The sequence below is a fragment of the Rhinolophus hipposideros genome (genome assembly GCF_964194185.1).
Source record: "Rhinolophus hipposideros genome assembly, chromosome: 7".
Classification (NCBI taxonomy): domain Eukaryota; kingdom Metazoa; phylum Chordata; class Mammalia; order Chiroptera; family Rhinolophidae; genus Rhinolophus; species Rhinolophus hipposideros.
Window position 1 is genome coordinate 6,098,304 of NC_138053.1, and position 25,461 is coordinate 6,123,764.

At 53.7% G+C, this 25,461-nt stretch overlaps 2 protein-coding genes across 2 annotated transcripts in view; both read left to right on the top strand.

Annotated features, from left to right (window-relative positions):
* Positions 1-25,461, top strand: part of GTF2IRD2B (GTF2I repeat domain containing 2B) — a 360,110-nt gene that overhangs the window by 189,735 nt on the left and 144,914 nt on the right. The gene's annotated exons all lie outside the window — the stretch shown is intronic.
* The window catches only part of CASTOR2 (cytosolic arginine sensor for mTORC1 subunit 2), a 46,455-nt gene that overhangs the window by 12,975 nt on the left and 8,019 nt on the right, over positions 1-25,461 (top strand). Inside the window, exons 2-3 of the mRNA XM_081053379.1 lie at positions 18,419-18,489; positions 24,642-24,835. Coding sequence (XP_080909505.1) covers positions 18,419-18,489; positions 24,642-24,835 — 265 coding nt within the window. The remainder of the gene's footprint in view (positions 1-18,418; positions 18,490-24,641; positions 24,836-25,461) is intronic.

Below are 25,461 nucleotides of genomic sequence, written 5' to 3' on the forward strand. Positions count from 1 at the left end.
CTGAGCGGCGCCCTCCCAGGGCCTGTAGGCTGGCCTGAGCGGCGCCCTCCCAGGGCCTGTAGGCTGGCCTGAGCAGGAAGTTGACAGCTGTCCCGGAGGTCGTGTGCCAGACCCCACAGAAACACCTTCCCTGCCCAGGTCCGTGAGTGGGCACCTTCTGGCCCCTTCCACCCTCAGAGCGCTCTGGAAGAGGCTCCTTGCTGCTGCCAAACATGATTACCCCTGAGATCACCCACTTCCTGTGTGGGTGGAGAGGACATGTTGACACCTCTGATGCCCAGATCTCTGAGGCCCAGAGGTTCTACCGCCCTTACTAGTCACGCTCAGATTCTGTCCGCTTACCAGCTCATGGCCTTTGGCAGAGTGTTGACCTCTCTAAGCTTCAGTTTCTTTATCTGCAAAATGGGGTGATAAGGCTGACTTGGCCAGCTTGTCAGAATTGCATTTTTATGTCATGCCCTGCTTACTTTCTTTTTTCCTAAGGCCACCGTCTCCCTTACTTCCTCTGGCTCAGTGACTTCAGCATGTTGGCTGTAGCCAAGTGAGAATTTTAATAAAAGTGGCATATTTGGCTCAAAGCGCATGGAAGGCCCTTGGGCCTGGACCTCCTTACTTGTGGGATAAAGCCTGTTGGCCGCTGGACCATCACCAACCTGCTCTGGGCAGCTGACTAGGTGATGACAGGTGTAAACCATGCAAAACAAAACACAGTTAGTGAGAAGATTGGGTTGTGAGGGGCTGAACCAGCCCAGGGTGTCTGGGTAGATTTTAGGCCCCAGTCCTGACAGCATACAGTCAATGCCAGGAGCGCAGGGCAGTGCGACAGCTCGGGCTGGGGGTTTGCAGTGTGTTTTAGCCATCACTTAATTCCCCGGCCAGGTGCCTGAGCACTTTGGAAGGAGCAGGGGCTCCCCAGTTCATTTAGTAAGCAAAGCCCTGAGCTGACTGAGCCGCCCTGGCCTGGGGGAGCGTGGGGCATGTTTGGGGAGAGTGGACCGATGGGTTCTCTGCAGAAGGCCCGGATGTGCAGGGTTGGCAGCTGGACAGAGTGGTCCCTTACAGCCCTCTCCTGCCCCAGCCCTGAGGTCGGGGTAAGCACTGCCCTTCCTGGTGGAGAAGGACAGACAATGCATCGAACACCTGGTTCTCGTCTGCTCTGGGCTGGACCGAGCCTGACATCTTTTCTGGAGTCCAGCTCTTTTATTTCATGGATTTGGAAGGGAGTCCCAGATGGAAAGGGCTTGCCGAGGCACACAGTGGTCACAGCAGCCCCCCAAGGTGCAGACGGGCTGTGGGGAGCCAGGCAGCTGGCCCTCTTAGGGTGTTCTGAGGCCCAGCACCAGGGCCTGCAGTGGCACCCACTAATAGCACCCACTCACTGTGGCCGCTGAGATGGGGATGGGAGTGGGGAGTACAGACTCCCCTCCTTCTCTCTTTGCCCCCCTTACGTCCTCCCAGCTGCACCCTGTCTGTGTTAGGCCCTTTCCTTGAAGGCCCTGCCTTCTCTCTCGCTGGCCTGAGGACCCAAAATCGAGGCCGCATAGAGGCAGCCCCCTTCTGGGAACCGTCCCAAACCCTCTACCTCCTCCATCTGTTAGGTTACTGATACTTCCTCTCCTTTTCTTCATCTTGGAACCATCTCGTACAGGTTTTCATGGGCTTGTATTCATTTTAGCCCTTTATTCATCATCTCTGATCTTTGGTCCATTGTTTCATGAGTGTCTCTTCTCAGTAACTTATGACATGTTTAAGGGTGCTATGAACTAAATGTCTCTGTCCACCCCCCCAGAACTCCAATGCTGAAACGCTAACCCCCAGTGGGGCACCAAATCAAGGTTAACTGAGGTCATAAGAGTGGGGCCTGAATCCAACAGGATTAGTTTCCTTATGAGAAGAGACACCAGAGAGCTTGCTCACTCTGCGTGCACTCAGAAGGAAGGCCATGTGAGACTGAGGCAAGAAGGTGGCCATCTGCAATCCAGGAAGAGAGCCCTCTCCAGAAATCCTGCTGGCACCTTGATCTACTTCCAGACTCCAGAACTGTGAAAAAATCAGTTCTGTTGTTTAAGCCGCCCAGTGTCTGGTACTTCATGCTGGCAGCCTGGCTCCCTCTGTCTCCCTGCCACCACAGCCCTCCTGAGCCCCTAGCAGTGAGCACTGGTGGAAAGAGCCCAGAATTTGGGCTTGTTCGGACCTCTTCCTCCCACTGGTGAGACCGTGTCCCAACCCTCAGCGTGCCCATCTCTGCAATGGGAGAGTGAAGACAGCGGCAAGCATTGGTCAGGTACTTGTAGACACAGTAGCAGTTTCCCTGCCCTTTCTTCCTGAATCAAGGTTGAGCTCATTGAAAGTGCTAGGCACAGGGTACATGATAAACATTTCCTCCCATGAGCTAAGCCAACAAGAGGGGACTTTTCCTGGGAAAAGTAGGATAATTGTGAGCGCTGACGCTCACACCTCGAGACCCCACCTCATGCCACCAGTTAGTCATTCACTTTTGAGAGCCTCGTTGAGGTTTCCAAAATCAGGGAGCCAGAGATAGAATCCGAGCCTGAAACAGTTCCAGGGCTAATGGCTTGGTGGTGAACCTCAGCCAGATGGCCGGGCGGGGTGGGCTCTGTTTCAGGAGGGGGTTGCTTCCATTTGAGTGAGTGATGGGCTGAAAAGTTCTAGAACCTCACTGTCCGAATTGGTGGCCTCTTGCCACATGTGGCTATTGAAATTTAAATAAAAGAAAAGAAATTTTAAAATTCAGTTCTTCAGCCTCACGGGCCACATTTCAGACTGTTCAGTGGCCACATTTGGCCACTGGCTATCCAACTGCACGATGTGGGTTAGACTGTTTCCGTCGTTCTGGGAAGCTCTGCTCAGCAGCCCTGTTTTAGAAGGTTGTTGGGGCTCAGTGACAGAGAATGTCAGGTTCGTTTTGGCAGGGGCTGTCCTAACTCAGGGCTGAGCAGAGTGGGGTCAGACCTGGCCCCCTCTGCCCTGTGAGGGTAGGTGCCGGGGGTGCATGCCAGGGGCTTCTAGACAAAGGAGTTGTGTGTGGTGTGGTGGCATGAGGTTGGGCCTGCACGGGCAGGGCTGGCAGGCATTGGCTCCATTCTGAAATCCCAGCCACTCATAGCCTTAGCTCTTCAACTTGCTGCTTAGGCACTGCCACCTCCAGGATGCCTTCCCTGAGCCCCAGACCCCCCAACACTGCCCAGTTGCTCTTGTCTGCTCATTCCAAGTCACCTCCAGGGAAATACATCTTCTTGTCTGCCTCCCCAGCAAACACAATGCTGAGCCCTGAAACTGGGGTGGCCTGGGCAGGGACTTGACAGAGCTGGCACCGTGGTTCTACCACAGCCGGCCATGTGTGCTGACAGGGCTGCACAGGACGTGGCCAGGGTCACCCAGCTTTCTGGGAGTCCAACACTCCTTCCTGACTTGCAGCTGAGAGCTCTTCCATGAGGGTGACGGGAGGCCCAGCGTGCTGCACAGGGCTGAGCAGTCCACGTGCTGAGGTGCCACTGCTGAGGCCCTGGGCTTGGGCAGTCAGGGATTCCAGAAGGAGGCAGCCGCAGCCCAGTGGGAGCAGCAAGCTGCCGGAATGCCTAGGTTAGTGTCCAGAGCCAGCAGATGTCATGGCCGCTGCTGTTTTATCTGGTTTGCATTTTGCTTAACCTACTCCTGACCTCTCCCAGGAAGCCCAGGGAGCTCTGAGGAGTCCCCCGGGGCCCTTAGCTGGCAATCTCCTTGGTGTTCCAGGCCCTGCCCCACCAGTGGTCACACATACAGATACCCTTTGCCATTCAGGAAATTGACTGCCCCTAAAACCCAAGACGCTTGAGAAGTTTGGGGGCTCTGGGAAGGGAATATAGGATATTTATAGGCCAGAAGTGTTTTCTTTGGCCCGCCCAGTGTATTTTTTTAAATTTCACCAACATTTCAACATTGAGATAAATCACAAAAATCTGGATTTCCATCTTTTCTTGGAAAACTGGAAGCTCTTGCAATCCAGGGCCCACATGGTAATAGCTTATCACAGCTGAGTGGCAGCTGCCCCATTTCAGCAGGAAGGGAGCCCCCCCCACCCCTAGCAGCTTCAGTCCCTTCCACTCCTGGGTGTCCCCTCACACTGAGACCAGGTACTGGGCCCATTTATCATCATGCTCTTACTGGCCTGTTTCTCCCTACTATTCTTTCCCAAAAGCTCAAGGAAGAAAAATAGACTAGGAGGGACACATGTTTCTTGGTGCAAATGAAGGATGTTCCTGGGTGTTTAATATGGAAAGTGTATCTTCTGATTCTTTTCACTTGCGTATCTTGCAGGCCTTTGAGCTGTAACCCCCGTTCTAGATGTGTCCAAGATCTTTCTTGATTGAGATCCTTCTCCCAGCCTCCCTCCCACCCCCTTTTGTTTTCTCTCCCTGGGACTCCTACAGAAACACAACTTTCCATCTGGTGGGGGGCAGATATTGCCGGCTTGGTAAAGACGATGGCAGCTGGCACAACTCCTCTTGGCGCCTCTGACCATCCTTCCAGGCTTCCAGCTGGACGGCCACGGGGGTTGGGGCTGCTTCGGTGCTGGTCGGACATGGCCCAACTTAGAGGCTGTGGTCCTGGGTCTTGCATCCCAGCATTCCCTGGGGACCCCTGGGGACCACAGTGGATAGAGTCTGAGCCCAGCTTCCCCCACCTAAGAGAAGCTGGGACCCACACAGGAGCAGAGAGGGGTGTGCAGAGATTGAACAGCAGGACCCCCCATGAGATGCAGGACCAGCTCCCCTCCATGCAGCCAAAGTGAGCTGCTTAAAACGCAGACCACATCTGTTGCTCAAACATTTCGAAACCTTTTTTTAAATGGATCTCAGGTGCAAGAATTTGATTACTCGTCATCTTTGATTCGTGATATACTTATTGATTCTGCTTTTACTTTCCGTTTGTTTAGTCTTTGAATTACACTTCCCCCCATTGCAGACATAACCGTGATGGTAACTGCCATCCACCCACACTTGTCTTTCCCTTGACTCTTACGAACGGTTTTGTCCCTGGTGTGTATCTGAAAAGGGTATCCGGCTGTGTGTCATCTTCCGGGCCCGGCCCTTTTCCACTCAACGTTGTATTACACATTGCAGAAGACATTTGATGTTTCCATGGCTGTAGGACCGTGCAAGCACACTGCTGTGGAATAGTTTCCTCCCTAGAGTCAGGCGTGGATCTCTTCCTCCGATGCTCAGCTTACACATCCCTCCCTGAGTCCTTCCCGGGCACCCTATCCAGGGGAGGCCTACGCCGCCCCCTCTCCAGACCCCCCTTGTGTCACAGCCCTTCCCACAGTAGGCCATCATAGTGCTTTGGGTGCTGGTTTCTGCCGGGCCCACACCAGCAGGGTCCCATGCTGTCCCAGCAAGGCCTTGGCCTCAGCATAGGGGGTTCGCAGGACCCACCCCCTGGAGAGGGCAGAGCTCAGGCGGGCAGGGGGGCAGCTGTGCAGAGCAGTTCTGCGGTACAAGCTTGAGCTGCTTTTGTGGAATTACAGGAATTGGGGTGTAGGAAGCCAGCCAGGAGATTTTTGTAAAGAAGGATGTTCATAGCAGTTTTATTCATAATAGCCAAAAACTGGACACAACTATGTCATTCATTAACAAGAGAAAGGATAAATAAGAATATATTAAAATTATGAATATATATAAACATATATACATCAGTAAAAAACAACTACAATACATAAAATGGATTCATCTCAAAACCAATGCATGGAACAAAAATCAGACACAAAATAAGACACATTGTATGATTTCAAGACCCTAAAGTGCTATAACAAGCAAAATAAACCTATGCCAATAGAAATTGGAGCAGGGATCTCTCGTTGGATGTAGTGACTGACAGGAAAGGGACAGAGAACATTGCTATGAAGGGAAGGCTCAATTTCTTGATTGGGAGATAATTAAATGGGAGTATATATTTGTCAAACTCATCAAATGGTACACCTAAAATCTGTACATTTTATTATGGTAAATTATACCACAGTGTTTTTTTAAAAAAGTTGGGGAAAAATGATATCTGAAAGAAATAACGGTCCAAGCCCAGATTTGACCTCATGGAAGATACTTGTCTCCTAAAACGATGAGCACCATTCAGGAGCTGCTGCTTGGTACTGGCCCGGCAAGCGGGTATCGCCAGGGGGGTGGTTGGAAATCCTTTCTCCTCAATCACCTTCACATGACCTCCTCACCGCCTCTACCCCCTCAAGCCCTTGTGTGGGGGACCCTGAAGGCCCAACCTGGGGCGTGAGCCACTGTGGCTGCCTCCAAGCAGACCACGCAGCACATCTGCTTGAGTGTGACACGGAGAAGACCCAAGGAAGGCAGGAAGAAAAGCTAGGACTTTCTTATCTGCATGGGGCCTGCACAGATAGTAATACGTGCAGCTCGAGAATCCTACAGACTGACCATCCCCGGGGAAACAGCACCCAGGCGAGACCCCTAAGAGAAGGCCCTCAGGATTCCAGAAGCCTCCGCACCACCGTCTTCCAGCCAGCACTGCCTGCTCTGCACGCCATCCCGACTTCTGTGGCCTGGCTGTGATGCTGCCTGTTCTTGGTGCCAAGAAGGTTGGTCCCCTCAGTCTTCTCCCTGTGGCACTAGGTAAACGGGTTGCTGTGCCAGCCTCACATGCCCCCCGGGGTGCTGACTGCTGGGGGTGGGCGTGCCTTGGACACAGGAAGCGGCTTGCCTCCAGAAGTCTAGCAGGCATTCTCAGTTCTGTCTTCCTCCTCCCGGAAGTCGGTGTGGTCCCCTCCATTTTGTAACTCAGGGTGCTGAGGGGCCTAGGCTTGGTTTAATGGCCATAGAAGTGTAATAAATGTGGCCAGCAGTGGGAGGGGTGTGTCTCCCTCTGTCTGAGAGGGCCCAGAAGTCCCATCCGCACAGCTGCCTTGGGCAGTCTGCAGACAGACAGACAGACGGCAGGGCAGAGGCTCTTTAAATGGACCCTGCCCTGCAGTTAGCCACTCACCGGGGTGGGCAGTCGGAATGTGGCAGTGGATTCACCATACTGAAGTCCCTAGTTAGGCAGCTTCCAGAGGTCCTTCCTAGCCAGGAAGGCCCAGGCCCGGTGACAGAGGCTGGCCCTGCATCTCCGATTTTCCAGTGGTGGCCGGGTACCCTCAACAGGCCCACTGGGTGCTTTTTAGAGTTCAGTGTGTAGCCAAGGCTGAGCACCAGTGCTTTAAGCAATAAAGAGCTGGGGGTTATGCAGTGTTTTTGCCCACAAGCCCTGTTCCCACTGTGGGGAAAAGGTGATGGTCCTGCTGGGCTCCTTCCAGCTGGAGCAAATGTCCCTGGGTCCCTAAGGGCAGAATTAAGTCTGTTCAGGTGTCAGTTACAAGGAGGCTACACTGGTACAGCTTTCTAGAAATAAGTTGCCTCCGGATGGAGTGAATTGCCTCGCAAAGGAGTGAGCTCCCCTGTCCTGTTTACATAGGGGTATGCAGACAGAGGCTGGGTCACCTTGCTCCAGTGTTCCTTTACTGAGGGAGGCAGCACCCAGTGGCCTCCCAGCCTGATTCTGGGCCTTTCTGTACTCCACCTTCCTGTCTGGCTGATGCCAGGAAGGTCTCCCCTTTGTGGTTTTGGTGGGGAACCTGTGGTAAACCCTTCCACAAATTAAACAAACTCGTGCAATTCTCTTCCCTCTACTAATTTATCTGGTTCGTAAATCTGAAATCTCAGAGTGGATTTGCTGGATGAGTTTACTTGGAAACGGCCCTCCCCAACTCTAGCTCCCCCTCCTGCTCCTGGTTGAAGGTCCGTGGCTGGAAAGGGCTCTGGTTGGCCGGGGCTTGTCGCCCAGGATGCCGGTGGAGGGGCCGATGTGACAGCCTGGCTCTGCCGGGTTAGGAATCTGAGAGTAAACAGATCGAGTTTCCAGTGTCAGCCAGCCACAGCAAATGAAAATGAGAATGTTCTCTGAGATGACTCAGCCTCTCTGGCCCCAGGGTAGGGGCAACCCCCGGCCTTGGCTCTGCCCTGGTGGTCGGCTATAGGCCAAGGCCAAAGGAAACAGCAGTGGGTTTTTAGAGTCTAGTGACTGGTGTGCAACTATGGCTCTTCCCATCAGGATGAGGGCATGTGCTGCCATCTCGGTTTTCTGACAGGTTGCTGTCCTCAGTTTCTTCACCTGTGAAATGGGGATCATCAGTTCCCCCCTCAGAGGGTGGGTGTAAGGAAGGATTCCAAGACAGTTCCAGCCAGTGTGGGCAAAGAACTGCACTCTGAAGCTTGGGGAGAGGCTGGAACCCTGGGTGGGAGTGAGAACTGAGGGAGGGAGTGTGTCATGGGAGGCCCCAGTAAGAGCCACCTGCATGGGGAGGAGAGGTCACTAGAGGAACAAAGGAGGGGTGTTCGTGTCAGAAGTTGGAGGAGGCCATGTGGTAGATTCCATGTCCAGGGGAAGGCCTTGGCCAGTCGTGTGGGGGGTGGGGTGGGGTCCAGCGACAGGTCAAGGACAGGAGTGTGTGAGGGATGAGGCAGTCATGGTGGAGGTCATGGTGGGCTGCGGCTGGCCAGTGGCAGCGGTGGGAGGGGTGGGTGGTGACCAGCTGGAGGTCTGTTTGGTGGTGAAGGGGAGGGAAGAAGGTGGTGACCTGAGGAGATGGGGATGAAGGAGACATTTTGGGGATGGAGGAAACTTGAGCCTGTTTGTCGCTAAGACGAGAAAGCCAAGTATGAGAGAGACACCTGTGGGAGTGGAGAAGGAAAGAAGATGGTCTTCATACTGTTTTTCTGAGGCCAGAGAGAAGGGCTAAGATGAGTGTAAAAGCAGACATGTTTTGAGAGGAGCCCTCATCAGTTGGCCTAAATGTTAGGAAACTGGAGGTGTAGGTGGGGGTCCAGATCGGGTGGGACCAGGAGACAAGGGGTTGAGGGAGGGTTGAAATGATCCCACCAGGGGGGATGGGCAGGAGCCAGGCCCTGGGGGGTTTCCAAACGGGAGGTCACGGAGGTCATTGCTGAGGAGAGTGGTGCTGGACAAGGGTCATCTAAGGATGGGGTCAGCCCAGGAGGCCGCCCAGGACACCCTGCCCCAGAGCCAGCAGACGGTACAGAACTGGAGTGGCCGCAGGAGATGAGAGAGGCCCTCCTCGGGTGACCCAGGAGCCAGGGGCACTCGGCGTTGCCAGGCAACGGGACAACAACTCCACGCAGTGCCCAGCTCAGCTCCAAAGTCCTGTAATAGCCCTCTAGGGACTGTCAGTTCCCGATTAATAGTGTCAGGGGCTTGGGGGATGGGGGCGAGCATTACGGATTGCTTTAGGGGGATCATGTATTTTGATGATTGCTTTCAGCATGCTGATAAAACCTGTTTGCTTCCTTGGAAGGATAGGAGGTTGTGTGTGTGTGTGTCCTTGCAGTATGAGAAAACGGGAAGTTGAAAAAGCTTTCAGTTAGGTCAGGAGAAAACCGGGGGAACTTCAGTGCCATTATCCGAACTGGAAGGAAGGAACGAAGCTGTGCTGTCAGAGCTTCCATGTGCCTGGTGCTGGTATCTGCAGAGGTGCCGACCTCTCCCCCAGCCCAGCGATCTTTACAAAGGGGGAGATAGGCCCAGGGGCTGTGTAAACCGCTGAGGCCATGGGGCTGACGCCATCTCTGGGACAGCCACCCAGGACCCTTGACTCCAAAGTAGTGCTCTTTCCAGAGCACTCACCGTTACTACAGCTCCATCAGAGGGTCAAATAGAGGCTGAGGTGTGGGGACCAAGTCGAGGAGTGAACCCCCTAACGTGAGCTAACGTGAACCCCCAAATCACTGACCAGCCAAAGCCTAATTGAATGATCCAGATGGCAGGGATTGGAGCCTTGGGACCAGTTCTGCCCATTCATCCTGGGCCCGTAGCCTGATTCCGGCACCTGGACCCCTCTCTGGCCACTCCCTGTGTGGCTCTTGAGCTGCGTTTCCGACAGCTGTGTGTGCCCAGTGGCCTGCGCGGGCTCCAGTTCTGCGGTGGGTCCTTCACTCCCTTCTGCTGGATCCAAGGCCCATTCGCCTACTGCCTAAACTTCCCTGATCCACGTCCCCAGAGAACAGCGTCTGCCTTCACGACATCAGTGTGGCCCCTCAGCTCTGCCCCAGGGGACCTCAGCTCAGGTTCTTAACCCTTATCCATCAACCCTTGCTTAGCCACCTTTATTCGTTTCTCTAACCAATCATGTTAATAATGTAATCAGTTCAGGTGAAGCCAAAGCAGAGGTAGGATCTGGACAATAGCCTGCATTTAACCAGAGGGCCCCTGTCCCCCATCCATGCCCAAGGAACCTGTGTTCTTTGCTTCTTTTTATGTAGTTATATTGCAACTACATGGAGTCTTAAAGATGGTTTGTTGTTTTTTTGAGCTGCTTTTAACTCTAAAAGGAGTACTGTGCTGTACTTAATACTGGGGGGCTGCTTTTCTAGCTACTGTTACATTGCAGAGACCCATTCATGTGTTTGCAAGTCACTGGAGAGTGTTCATTTTGCTGGGTAAGATTCTGTCAGTGGTCCTCTCCTCCCCCAGTGATGACCATCTGGCTTGTGGCCAGCTTTTCGTTACTGGGAGCAGGCTATTTTAAATCCTCTTATCCATGTCTCCCGTTACACGTGTGTCAGAGGGTAGACTCCTTCCCAGGGAAGAGCTGAGTCATAAAGCGTATGCCGCAGACCACACCTGCCTCCAGGGCCCCCACCTTAGAGACTGCGCAGCACGGTGAGCCCAAGGCAGTAACTGCCTTACCCTACCCAGCGTCAGTCCTCCTGCCTGTGACGAGAAGAAAGCTGCACATTCGTTCAGTTAGCACTGGTTATGCCCAGGCCCCGTGTCAAGTCCTGTGCGAGGCTCGGGGACCTCGATGAGAAAGGCGAGGCCTCGCTATACCTTGCTGATGAAGACAGACCTGGAAGTGCGTACTCTCATCACCTGGCTGGGGAGGACATGAGCTGGTGGCTGTGAGAGCGCCCTGGGACAGAGCTGGGCTGGGCTCCCCGGTCCCCGAGGGAGACGGACTGTGTCTGGTAAGGTTTGGGGTGGGGGCCGCAAGGAACGGGGACACTGCAACGAGGCAGAGACCACTGAACACAGAGCCCCGACAAGCAGACGGCGTGCTTGTCTGCAGGCCTGAGCACTCCCCAGACAGGAATGCTGCCAGGGACGTCCCCAGGCCAGCGGCTCCACTCAGCTGCATCAAGTGACCACGCATGCTTAGGCAGAGTCTCAAGCCCGTCTGTGGATGTTCAGTACCTCCTAAATCCTAAACTACCCTGAAGGGGAGGCATTGCCAAACCTCTTTCACAGATTAGGAGCCTGGAGCAAACTGCGGACCCATACATTGTTCCACCTCATTTTGGCTAGGTAGTAAAGCCCAGACCCACACGTGGGCCTTTTCTGTCTCAGTCCCCCCCAGGGAAAGGGAAAAGCGCCAGTCAGCCCCACGTGTGTGCCCCGCACTCGGAAATGTGTGCACAAAACAAGAGGCTGGCCCTTCCCAGACTGTTTCTGCCCTGGCATGACCCTTCTGGCTCCACCCAGCTGCCCCAGGCCATTGGGACAGACAGCCCTTCAGCAACTCCCCTGTGGTCTGCGCTTTGCCCCAGGCTCCTTACCTGCCCCAGGGGGAAAGACTGAAGCAGTTGCTTGGGGCCAAATTCAGAGGTGAGTGAATTCTGCTACTGCAGGGTCCCCTCTTCCCTCCCAGTGCCTCTGACAGGATGTTCTCCTGTCAGCCGTGGAAGACAGCTGAGCCCTGCCTTGGCCTCATGTTTCTCCCCAGCCTCACCTCCCCAATTTGTTGAATTATTATTTCCTGGCCACAAACAGACCTTGCCAACTACCGCCAGCCTGGGCCAAGCCATCATCAGCTCTTGCCAGCTGCTTACAGAATCGCCCCCTGACTGGTCTCAAGGTGGCCTCCCAGTCGTCACAGAGGCCACCAGGCCTCGTCCCTCCCCTACTACCTCTGACATCATTGCCTGTCATGCCCCTGACCCACTCACCCTGGCCTCTGTCATTCCCAGCATGTGCCCAGCTTAGGGCTGTGCACACACGGGCCCTCCCTCTGGCCTCTGAGACAGCAGCATGCGCACCCTTCCACCTCCTGCAGCTCTTGTGGGGATCGTCCCCTCCCTGCTCAACTTTTTTTTTTTTTTTCGTGTCCAGATATACATAACACAAAATTTACCATTTTTTTGGTGTGCAGCTCAGTGGCATTAAGTACATTCACATTGTGCAACCATCACCGCGATCCAGCTCTGGTACTTTTTCATCTTCCCAATCTGAGACTCTGTACCCAGTAAACAACTGGTCCCCATGTCTCCCTCCTCAGCCCCTGGCAACCACCCCCTACTCTATTTTTAAATTACAAACCCCTATTCTGCTAACCCTTGCCCCTCCTGCACTACTTCATTTGTTCTGCAGCGCATACCACCACCAGACCCACTCTCTCTTTTCTTTGCCCTCCCCTCACATGTAAATTCTAGTTGTTTTATGTAATGTATGTCCCTCGCAGCTGAAACAATATCTGACTGGTTTGTTGAATGACTGACTGATCTAGCCACAGTTTTAGGCTGTTGCCTGGGTCTCAGTGGCTTTATCCAGACCCCTCTGATTCCTTCTGCCCTACCCATCCCCTTTCTGCAGTCCTGTAGTCCCCCTAAAATTGGTGAGCGATGTTGCCCGCCCTGTCTCTCCTGCTGCCCGTGACGTAGCAGATTTTTTTTCGTCTTAACAGAAAAGAATCTCCCGTTCAGGGTTACCTTTCAAATCACAGAACCAATGCAGGGCTTTGTTTCTAACTACAACTTGAAACAGCCGCCTCTAATTGATAAAGACAGTAGAAATAAAATGTAAATAACACAAGCGACCTATTGAGGATCCAGGGGAAACCAATGAAAAGGCCGTAACTGGTGAAGAGAACAAAGCCTGACACACCCCATCCTCCTGGCTTTCCTTTGGGAGGCGGATCCCCCGGAACGAGTGAGACCAGCACCGTAGGCAGGCCCAGAGCCCTTCTTCACTCGCCATGTGCTGTCAAAGGCTCCTGTGCTACACTGAGGAAAGCCGCAGCTGGGACAGGGCGGGCGGCCCTCACAAGCAGGTCAGCCCCTGCCCCTCCTGGCCTTGCTGTGATGAAAACCCCCCTGTTCCACACTGAATGACTACACTTTGCAAGACACACTCCTGGCTTTCCAAGCTGGTGCTGAAATTCAAAATGGGTTCATGGGCATTCAGAGGCCCTACTTGAACAAAGGACTGAGACTGGTTTGTAAACAGGTACCTGGAACATGCTAGCAACCTGTTCTCAGTCCTGTTTGCCAGGTCCATTTAGTGTGTGTGAAGGCTCTGGGCTCGTTTCAAAGCCTCCTGACTTCCCAGGCTCTAACTGCAAAGGTCTGGACTTACTCTGTGAAGAGCTAGCAGGTGACCTCGGCAGGGTCTGGCTGGCACAGGGCATCATAACCCTGCAGGCAGCAGGTCCCAGTCCCAGATGGGGCCTGGCCTACAAGGCTAGCTTCCACTTCCCAGAGACCTGGGTCTTCTGCATGAGATTCCACGTACAGCAGCCTTTGCTGAACGCTGACTACATGACGGCGTCTTCGTGGTGTTAGGAACCAAGAGGAAAGGAGCTCGCCTAGCCTTGTGAGGCCATCACTCAGCCGGAGGGTGAATGGAGAAGGCAAGACGGATGCTGATAGGAGCTCCCCCCCAAAGATGATGTGTCAGGTCACCCCCCGTGGCACCCCAATCTGGACGGTCCCTGTGCTGGGAAATGCACCATGTCTGTGAAAATCGCTGGGACTTCAGCATGGCATGTCAGGGAGCTGGGACCAGGTGGGGTCAGTGCCCAGGGCTGCAGGTTTGGCTCCAGCACAGATTCCCTGGCACTGTCAGGCTAGGTCCCTCTCTCCCATCATAAACCATCATTCCTTCGCTGGCTAGGAGCTGGGCTACTGGGCAGGTGAATGCAGACTTTTCCACAAAAGCTTATTGCCTGGGGTAAGTGTGTAGGAACCAGGTGTTTCAAAGAATTGGAGACTCAGCTTAATCCATCCTCCCCAGTGAGGCAGCATCACCCCAGAGCCTGTCTGCCTGAGGCTCAGCCCCTCCGAGAACTGATAACTCACTGCCTCCCAGGCCAGCCTGCTGGTCTCTATAGTCTGCTGGCTTTAGAGCTTTTCTTCACTCGGAACACAAGCAGGCCTCCTGTGGTCTCCTCTTTAGCTTTCTCTGCCCACCAAGAAGAAATAGCCAACATATTGAGTATTTACCATAATCATACTGGGTATTCACTCATTTACTCTTCAACAACAGCCCTATGAAGTAGATACTGTTATTATCCCCGTTGTACACATGAAGAAACTGAGGCACAGAGACATTAAATAAGTTGCCTAGGGTCACAAAGCCAGAAGCAGCAGCATTGCTTCCATCCCGTGGTCCATAGTAACTACAGAGATTTAAAGGTGGTGGCTGGAATCTTCCTCCAGGCCGAAGGGGCACCATCTAGAGTCCCCTCGCTTCACCTGGGCACGCTCCATTTTGGCCATGAGGCTCGGAACAGACAAGGACTTGTGGTGTGGACTGCCCTCATCTCTGTTCACAGAGCACAGGGATGCATTGGCACTCCCTAGGCGGGGCTTGCGTGATTCTGGGGTGTGCCTGAACCACAATGAGTGAGGGCTCTCCCCGGAGCTGCTATTCCCCAGTCTCCTTCCTCCCTCCCTCCCTCGTTGCTCAGGGCTCTAGAGTTTTGTGTCCCATCTACCTGACTGCTCCTGCAGGACCTGCCAAGTAACTTACTGCACACAGTTGCACAGGCTGTATACTGCCCACCTCTACGGGCACTCTTCATGTAGACTGTCGAATGAATGAGTCCTCTCCCCAGAGTTGTGCTGCACCAACCTGCCCAGAGCCCTAGGCATCAGATCTGTCTTGGGTTCTGATCGGAGCTGGTTGGGGTCTTTGCCTACCCTTGAAAGATGTTTTCTAGGCACTCAGTGGTTCTGGGATCGTCTCTCTGCCTTGTTGGCCAAGCCCCTTGAGGTCCACCCTGCTGTGGAGCTGGCAGGCTTCCAGGCGGCCCATGCACTGCCCAAGCTGGAACTGGATGGGAACTAGTCCACCTTGGACCTGCCCCCATTGTGCAGAGGAATGAAGCAGCCCAGGGCTCACCACCCCCAGGTGCCAGGTTGGGGCTGAAACCCAGGCCTCTTGACTCCAGGACCGCGGGCTACTTGCTCTGCCATGCTGCTTCCTCTTCTGTTGTTTCATCCTGTTCCTAAGTACCAGGAGGGCATCTCGAGGGCAAACAGATCTCCTCCTGCTGCTCCTCTGGTTTCCTAACAGCACTGAGCAGCAGGCTAGGTAATTGCTGGATTCTGGTGCTCTTTCCAGCTCCTTGTAGACAAAGTACTCCGAGGCCACAAACAGCAGGGACCCAGCATCTGGGGTGTGGATCTAGCCGTGACTCATTGGAGTGCGAGTTGGGACTGGAGACTTTAGTGTCTCCCGGAGGAGTAAACCAAGGCAGTGCCACACCAGGGCAAGAAGAGTTTGTTCTGATTAGGGCTTCTCTGGCTTTGGAGGTAGGTGTGTGGCCGTAGCCCCTTCTTTTGCTCATCACCAACCTGCCCATGAGTGTTGATTCAATGCCCAGCCAGTGTTGGTACTAGGGGTGCGTATAGAGAACCCACAGTCCTTGCCTATGAGAGTTTATGGTTTACTGGAGAAAACAAGTGTTATTTGTAACATTGTGGAAAGTATTCAGGACCATCATGCGCGGTTGCACAGGTTGTGCACTGCCCAACTGTAAGTGCATACTTCACATACACTAGGAGACGAATGAACCTTCTCCTAGAGTTGCGATGTACCACCATCCCAGCTCCCCACACTGGCCTTAACATCCCCTCATAGACATAGTATAAAGGTATATATAGGCGGTCAAGGAAGGATCACTCCCATGGTGGGAGGTGAGGGAAAGGAGGTGGCTGGTGCCAATCAGAAAAGGTTTTGCCCCAGAGGATATGCTTAAACTGTGTCTTGAAGGGTAAGACAGGTCACATCAGCGACGTATTTATACCCCGTTTACACAGAGGCCGCTGTTGCCTTCTGCTGGTTTTTGTAGCTCCAGGGTGATTTATATTTTCTATTTCTGGAGTGTCCCTCACAGCCAAGAGGGCACTGGGAGCAAATGCCACATCTGTTTGCCTTCACAGGGCTCTCTCAGATGCTGGATGGCCACTCCCCACCCAGGGTGTATGTACTGATGGCAATCCGGTGACAGTGGGAGGGGTTCAGGGGGGTTAGGGGGACTTCCAAGGCTCTTAGTGCACAGGAGTCCCCAAGAAGGAGCGAGGCCAGACCAGTGATTACCACTTACTAAGGTGACAATTTGTTGTTGTCCCAAGCAATTATAGATTCCATTTGTCCGGGCAATAGTTGCAAATTGGATATGGGACAGGCAGGGCCAGAGATGTCATTTGAAAACCAAAGAGCTAGAGGAAAATGGAAGAGGGTGTGCTGTTGGTTGAGCAGAATGTCAGAGGAGAAGAGAATAAATGCCACCTTGTTTACGATTCTGGCACATTTTCTTTAAAGTCAAGTTCTTTGAGATATAATTTACACACAGTAAAAGTTACCCTTTTTAGGGTACAGTTCTAAAGTTTTGACAAACGTTTATGATCTTGTAACCACCTCCACAATTAAGATTATGAAACAGAAGTTCCCGGGGGCCCCTCTAAAGTCAGTCCCAGCCCAGCCCTTGGCAACCACAGATCTGTTCTCTGCCCTGACAGCTTTGCTTCTTCCAGAATGTCATGTAAGTGGGATCACAGAGTATTGTAACCTTTTTATTCTGGCTTTAACTTAGCAGAATGCATTTGAGATTCATCCACTTTACTGCACAAGTCAGTAATTTGTTCCTTCTTGTTGCTGACCAGTAAGTAACACAGTTCATCCAGTTCTCCAGCTGAAGGGAGGATATTTCGGTTGTTTCCAGTGTGAGGTGATTACAAATAAAGGCTGTAAACCTTTGCATACAGGTCTTTGTGTGTGCATATGTTTTCATTTCTCTTGAGTAAATATCCAGGAGTGGGGTTGCTGAGTCATGTGGTCAGTGTATGTTTAACTTCATAAGCAACTGCCAGACTGTTTCCCACATGGCTGTACCATTTTGCATTCCTACCAGTTCCAGTTGCTCTCATGCCCTGTGAAAAATTTAAAGAATAAAGTAAAAAGGGTGTTGCAGAGATTCTGTTGCTAAGGCTTCAGTGTTGCAGGAGGGCCACAAGGAAGGGCCATGGACATCCCGGCCACCCCAACCCCTGTAATGCTGCACCCCCTTCACGATGCCTTTTCCACTTTAATCTTTGTAGAGACTATATTCGGGCCCTTGCTGGGGTTCCTCGTTGGGCCTCTTTCTGTTATGGTTCCCAAGGTGGATGAGTTTTGCACATTAGGCCTGGAGCCCGTGCTGGGCCTCACTCTTAAGAGCAGAGATACCAGGTAAATGATCACAGGCAGCTTCCTGCACGCCAACGCTTGTGCAAACTGTCTCTCCCTGTAGCTGCACGCGGGGTGTTCCAGAGGCCATTCTGATTGCATGGGAAATGGGGAGACAGGCATTGAGGGGTGGTGACCCCTCCCCGCACTCCATGATGGAAAGCTTGGACACAGAACCTGGTGTGTCTGCTAACACCGGGGTTGTGCTCAGGGGTTTGATAAAGAGGGGCAGAATGATTGCCGGTCCCTGGCCTTGGGAATTGGACGCTTTTGGGGTGGGGGTGGGGGATGAGCAACATATACCCCGGGCTAAGCAGTATTACCACGGTGGACGTGTCGCAGTTCAGGGATCCATACCCCAAAACTGGCAGAGATGCCCATACCACTCCTGTGCATGGAAGAAAAGTACCCTAAAGTCTGGGCTGTCATGGGGATGGGAATTAGGCCCTAAAGGGCAGTGGGAACTCTCCAGTTGGTGAGGAGAGGTGCTGGGGCCATGAATGTAGGGGAGGGGGGGCAGTGAGGTGGCCTGGAAGTCAAAGCGTGGGGCGCGCATGGAAAAGACAGTTCATCTGCACGATTCCTGCCAGCGCACCCTTCAGCCACTTCCTCCCCTGAGAAAAAGATCTAAGATCCATGGGGCTGTATGGGACCCTAGACGCTGGCCAGCTCAGGGGTCCCCAAAGATCGGAGGGTGCAGAGGAGGTAATTGCCATGACTTCCTGAGTCAGAACAGGGGATAAGGGGCAATGGAGAGAGAGAGAGATAAGCAGCTCACTGGAGGTCAGGCACAACCTGGGGTTCGAGCTCAGGTACGCCGAGCTATCTCCTGTTGGGTCGTAGGTGGGTGGCTGCCACGGGGCCCTGCCAGGACTAATGCTGTATCTGTTTGTCCACCCAGGTGCAAGTTCTTCAGTCTGACTGAGACGCCAGAGGACTACACCATCATTGTTGATGAGGAAGGGTTCCTGGGTGAGTACTTCTCTCAGAACTTGGCTGCACTGTGCCCTGCAGTCAGCCTTGGCTGCCTCCTCCTAATTTCTGCCTCCACCGGCTGGTGGGTTAGAAAGTCGGCAGAGAGTCTTTCTCCTCTCCCCGTGTTCCCCCACCCCCAACTGCTCGTGAGACTGCCCAGGGAAGGCCCCAGGGCTAACGGGTCCAATGAAACACAGTGCTTACCCAGCCAAGAAGGAAGGCACCTGTTTCCTTGAGCATCTCCTGTGAGCGAGGTGCTTTAAATTGTCCTTCGTCCTTGTTCCCATTGGAGCAAGCCCGTTACCATCCTTTCACGGCTGTCTTTACCTTTTCCCTATTTTCTCAACTGAGATAAATTCACATACCCTAAAATTCACCATTGTGAAGTTCATGACAGTTCAGTGGTTTTTTTGGTATCCACAAGATTGTGCAGCTGTCACAGCTCCGATTCCCAGAGTGCGGTCAGCACCCCAAAAAGAAGCTCCATTACCCATTAGCAATTGTTCCCCTTTCTCCCCTTCCTGCATCCTTTTAGTTTTATTGTTAAAGTGTATTGTGCTTGTCCTGCTCTAAAGTAACAGCGAACATTCACTCACTCGTGCTGACGTGCTGACCTGACGGATATAGGATACACGTTCATCTCTGAGGAGGTGGTGCTGTTTGTATCCATAGGAGCTGAGAACAGAAAGGGCCAAGCAGGGGGAGCTGGACTTCCCCCAAAGCTGGTGTCCACTCTGAATCACTAAGTTACATTCTTCAAAACGTGCAGCAGATGCAACAAATTTGACATTTTTATAAAAACTTAGTCCCACCCCAAATAAAACTATTAGTAACTTTTTAGCTTTTTCTTTCCAACTTCATTCTGTGTGCAGCTTGTCACTTTTTAATTTACTTATGACCATATTATATCTAGAAATGTTTTCACTTAACACCGCAACTTAAAATTTCCTGTGATATCACAGCCTTTCATAGCAGGCCTGGGTAAGGGTCTGCCCCTTTGGTTAGAATTAAAGTTGTTTTAATTTTTCTCCAATGATAAATTTTTGAACTCTGTAAATGTGTAACATTTATTCTTATTCAGGTTGATTCCTAAAATAGGGTCTGAGAAATAGCATTATGGGGTCAGCAGGTGTCAATTTGTGTTCAAACCCCAGGGAAGCGACCTCCCCAACTATGCTCTGTCATCCTTACCCTCACATGCTCCAGGACACCAAGCAAGCGTAAGAGCTGGGCTCACTCCCCCACATTTCAAGGGCACAGTGTCCTTCCCTGTCTCCAAGGGGGCAACTGCCTGGCCAGAGCAAGGATGGAGCAGGCCCCAGGGGAGCCCTGCCTCACCATCGAAGGCACTCGCTCACACTCACTCATCACGTGTTTTCTGAGCACAGGAGCCACGGATAGAAGTTCGGCCCTAACCATGAAGCACAGTCACGTGGAGACTGTATGCTTGGGCAACCTAAACACACTTTCATTTTCTTATGGGCACATACGCCTTTCCACAGAACTGCTGAGAACTGTGGTACCTCAGACAGGAGGAACGCCCCAGAGGATCTGTTCTCTGGGAGTAGATACTCTTATCTAATCCCCCTTCCCAGACAAGATGAAGTCTCTATTTCTCGAAGCAGCAAATGAGAGAATACCGTGAGCAGAGCAGGCAGAGAGGGAGCCCGTGGGACCTGGTGGGACATGGTAAGCTGGTTTCGCAGGTCCTGGAAGGCCATGTTTGCAGGAATTGTCAATAACAGGGGTGATGTCGTGTGGCGGAATGGCTGGTTATCTGAGCCCGCCCCCAAGGTTGCAGGAGGCAGTTAGTATTTACTGAGCATCTGGGAAGTGCCGGAATCTTGTTAGGCCCTGGAAATGTACCTGGAATCAGAGACACCACCTCCAACCCCAGGAGCCTCAGGGTTCTGTGACTTCTGGGTAATGGTCTCGCTTCCAGGCCAGCCAACCAGGCTGTTTGGAGAGCTGTTGCTGCCTGAGAAAAAGTTGTGTGTGTTTAAAGTAGTATCTCTCATATTCCTTTTGTGGAGCTACAAGGGGAAAGTATACAGAAAAGACTCCCCTGTACCCCGCTGCAGAGATGAAGCACCCCCTGGGATCATTTCAGTGACCTGAGGGTGAAGAGTAAAGACCCATTTTGCAAAAGGGAAAGCTGACATTGAGGTGCCCAGGGTCATTATGAATGGGCCTGTCTAAAGCAGGAAGTGCCCACAGGGTGGCTCCAGCGGAAGCTTCTGGGAAGTGGTGTGGTGGTTCCCGACAGACCAGGGTCAGGAGCAGCTGAGAAGGGGCGTGGGCCAGTGTGTGGCCACAGCATTCTGGGAAGGCTCTCAGAGGGCAGGATTTGGGGTGGGGGCTGCAGCGAGAGGCAGGAATACCTCGTTTCACCCTCTCACTTGAGCTCTAGGGTGTTTATCTTAGGAGGCTCCTCTTCAAGGTTTGGTCTGTGGCTTCCACCGTGGGACCGGGACAGATGCTGGCTATGCCGTGCCGTGTGAAGGATGGCGCCCTGTCTCTCAGTTCCACAAACACTGCTTCTCACCAAGGAGCCTCCCTCCGCATTGTTAACATCGGTCAGGGTGCCTTGGTTAGGCGTAAAGCTCTCAGGTCAGGAACCAGCAGCTATCCACAGTTTGCATGTATATTTAAATGCTGAGCCTCTCCAGGGAGGGTGGGGTGATTGTCAATGACATTAACCAGACAGCTTTCTGTTTAATGTGGAATTTTAGAGGTTCTTGGCTCAAATCATGCTGTATGTCTGTGTGGCAAACAGAAGGTGTGTGTGTGTGTGTGTGTGTGCGTGCGCGTGCATGCGTGCGCGCGCCTGTGTGTAATTCAATCTTTTATATATTTAATGAGCACTTACTATGTGCAATGCTAGATGCACTCGGGGACCCAAAATAATAGGAACAGCAGCTCCTGCCCTGCCTGTGGGTAGTGGGCAGCATCTTAGGTTTGCAGCTAGAGGGGTGCAATGCTCATCAGGACCCCTCACTGGCCCCCACCCATCGCAGTCCCCTTACCTGTGTCACTGGGATCTGTAACACGATGGGGCAGGACAGGCTCGTTGGGCTATGCCTGGCCGAAAGGTGGACAGTGGAAAATGTTGAGAGGTAACACCTGGCTTCACACCGGACTAATACAGGAAGACCCAGGTTCCTGTCCAGCCCTGCTACTTCCTGCTTATGATTCTGGTCTAGCAACCTGGGGCTTCTGTGGCCTCATCCCAAACACAGGGCCACCTCCCTCCCTCTCAGGTCTGTAAGGCATGCTCAAGATGTATGAGGCGTGGGCCCGCCCGGTGGCTCAGGCGGTTAGAGCTCCATGCTCCTAACTCCGAAGTCTGCAGGTTCAATTCCCACATGGGCCAGTGGGCTCTCAACCACAAGGTTGCCAGTTCAATTCCTCAACAACTCCAAGGGATGGTGGGCAGCGCCCCCTGCACCTAAGATTGAACATGGCACCTTGAGCTGAGCTGCCGCTGAGCCACCGGATGGCTCAGTTGGTTGGAGCGCGGGCTCTCAACCATAAGGTTGTCGGTTCGATTCCCGCAAGGGATGGTGGGCTGTGCCCCCTGCAACTAGAAAACGGCAACTGGACCTGGAGCTGAGCTGCACCCTCCACAACTAAGACTGAAAGGACAACTTGACTTGGAAAAAAGGCCTGGAAGTACACACTGTTCCCCAATAAAGTCCTGTTAAAAAAAAAATGTGTGAGGCGCATATGTGGACCCAGGCAGTTCAAGCCTGTGTTGTTCAGTGTTGTTCAAGGGTCAGCTGTACTTCTAGACAGTGAAACTGCACATTGTTAAAACTCTATACATTTTACCCAACCCCCATCCAGCAGTAGCTGCCACCAGCCACGTAACAACATACAGGCTCTGGCATTTGATGAGCACTCTCATGGACGCCCGGCACACAGCTAAGCACTTCATGGGGATTGTCTCATTTAACCCTCCAAGCATCTTCTGGAATAGGTCTTGATTGCATTATCCCGCATTTGAAAACTAAAACCCAAGGGATGGTGGCCTTGCCCAAGGTCACACAGCCAGGATGAAACCTGCCTGCCCCACCCCAGGACTCTTGACCCTGCTGCAGGCCAGGTAGGAGGAGCCTGAGAAACACAGGCTCGGTGTGGAGCACAGGGTACTGCAGGTCCTGCCGCCAGAACAGGGGACTCCTGAGGAGGTGCGGGGCTCCACCCAGCATCAGAGTTGTCCAAATTGGTGGCTGGGGTGGGGGTGCTGAGACACTGTCACCTCCTCTCCCATGGTGTGTCCTCAGCTCTGAGACTATTTTTAGGGTCTCAGACAATGGGCAATGACAGAGATAATCCACTTCAGTCTTGGAATGGGTCCACTTTTTTTCTAGGGAAGAGCCAGCTTGCCACCGCCTGGCGGCTTATCTCCATGTGCCCAAAGCAGTGCCTTGGGCATCCCAAGGCTTGGCCCAGGATGAGGATGGGGCCCAGACTGCCCTTCCCTCTCCCCCAGAAGGCCAGGGCAGCGTTTGGGGTCCGTGGGGCTGAAAGCAGCGAACACCATGGTCTCCAGCTGCTTTCTCTGCTCTGACAGAGCTCACCCTTCTGGAAGCCTCAGAGAGATAACCACAGGTCCAGAGCTGCCCATCCTCTCAATCCGGACCTGCCACTTAAAGAACCTCAGGGGCATCTATCAAGGGCTGAGAGCCAAGAGCAGAATTATTAGAATTTCAGAAGTGAGCTGGGACTCCACTTCTGGGAAGTATGTTTGCTCTGGCAGTACTTCAGCTGAGAAATCTCTTTTCTGACACCCCAGACAATAGGTAGAGAGGCTAGACATGGCCACTTGGGCCTTTTAAAGCCTTCTGTCCTGCTCTGCCTCCCAAACCTTTTTCCTTTTCTGGGAAGCTGTCTGCCTCTCCAGCCATCCTGGAGGAGGACTAGCCCTTCTCAGCCAGCAGGACCAATGGGCTCACTAGACTGTGGTCACCATGGCGACCATAGCTGGGCAGGTAGGAGCCTGGTGGGGTCCCACTCAGTTTCCCCTCCTTGGGAGCCATCTTCCCTGAGGCCAGCACAGCCTTTCCTGGGGCACCACCATCCTCATCATCACCATAGGCCCCTCAGCTCACCAATGTTTGGGCCCCTTTTTATAGCCACCTCCCCTTCCCGGGGACCTGGCCCTTCTCGTTCAGTGCCCAGGACAGAGCATGAGGGTATCGGACCTGGGTTTGAATCATGGCACTGTTATTCCCTAAGTGATCGTGGGCAAATCACTGCCGTCTCAGAGCTCTGGTTTGTGGTGTCTCCAGTGGTAATGACAGTCCTTTCGTGGGGTGAGTGTGAGCAGGTGCGTGTGACGCACGGAGAGTGCTGTGTGCAGCTGTGCTTGGCTCTGGCTGCATGTCCACGGAGATGTGTGTACGCGTGTCCCGTGTGCAGGCTCCCCTGGGAGCGCTCGGCAGGACCGGGCAGGAGGGATGGGCTGCGCGTTTGGAATCTGGTCTTCATGAGCCAGTCAGGGAGACTGGGCGATTGCTGCCGCTCGGAGCCTGCCCCACCCTGCCCCTGCTGGTGCCAACCCCAGGGCCCCTGGGCTCTCAGGAGGTCCTTGGGTGATAGTCACTGCCCACCAATTATCAGGTGGCATTATCAGGAGCCCTCCTAGAGCTGTGTGACTGAAACGGAAGAAATCCAGAGCCCCCACCCTGTCTGTTCCTGGCCTCCCGTCCAACCCCAGCCTCCTGGTAGGTTCCTGGGAACCCAGTTGGAAAACCACAGGATCCACCTGGTGATGGCAGCACCTGGCACCCAGAAGGGTGGTGAGAACTAAAAATAACAAAATTGGTTCTGACTGCTGATTATCATTTCATGGCTGAGGAAACAGGCCAAGCATAGATCAACCGCACGTCCCTGTGGTTCCTGCTGGGCTGAGCCACCTGGCTCGTCCAAAGTCTGCTCGGGGCCTTCCCGTCTCTGTCCTCCCAAGGCAGGACCTTGGAGGCCGGTCCCATCCTCTGACAGGTGCGGGCACTGAGGCCAGAGGGCGGGCAGCCGAGGTCCTAGAGCTGCTCCCACGTCTCGGTCCCCACCTCCGGGGCCTGCCCTGTGCTGCCCTGGGGACCTGGGGCCCATCAGTCACAGGCCTGCTTTGTGTCCTCCTCCAGAGCTGCCCTCGTCGGAGCACCTCAGTGTGGCAGATGCCACCTGGCTGGCCCTCAACGTGGTGTCAGGCGGCGGCAGCTTTTCCAGCTCCCAGCCCATCGGCGTGACCAAAATCGCCAAGTCGGTCATCGCCCCACTGGCCGACCAGAACATCTCCGTGTTCATGCTGTCCACCTACCAGACGGACTTCATCCTGGTAACCGCAGCGGTGCACCCTGGGCCTTGGGTGGTGTGGACACCCCCGCAGACGGAGTCTGTAAAGTTCTGTGGCCCCCATTCTCTGATCAGATCAGAGAGAGGTCAGGGGTACTTTGGGGTCATCAGTCAAGTGTCGGCATGGCCCAGCTGGGCTCCAGGGCTCTGCCCACCCCACCCACCACCTGCCTTTTGCGTGGTTTGACCTGGAGGCCAGGACGTAAGGGCTGGGGGGCACATGTGAATGGGGGACCCTCCCAGCTGGACACCTGGCTCCCCACTCCCTCACCCCTCCCCTGGGGTGGCAGGTGTGTCTGGTCACGAGGCCAGCACCTGACCACCATGTCATTCGTTTTCTTCTTCCACGGGCCCAGGACGGGGCAGGGACAGTCAGGGCCCAGCACAGAAGGTGGGGTGGGGACAGACGTGCACCTCCGGGCCCTCGGTGCGGTCTCCTCCCGTCTGCATCCCCCCTGGTGCCCCCGAGTTGTGCCCCTGCTACCAGCCCGCCATCGCCCACCAGGACGGCAGGAGGCAAGGACAGGAAGCTGCTTCTGGGGACATACTCTCAGAGGGCCAGAGACCCCAGTCCCACTCCATTCAGGGACCACAGGACACTCATGTGCT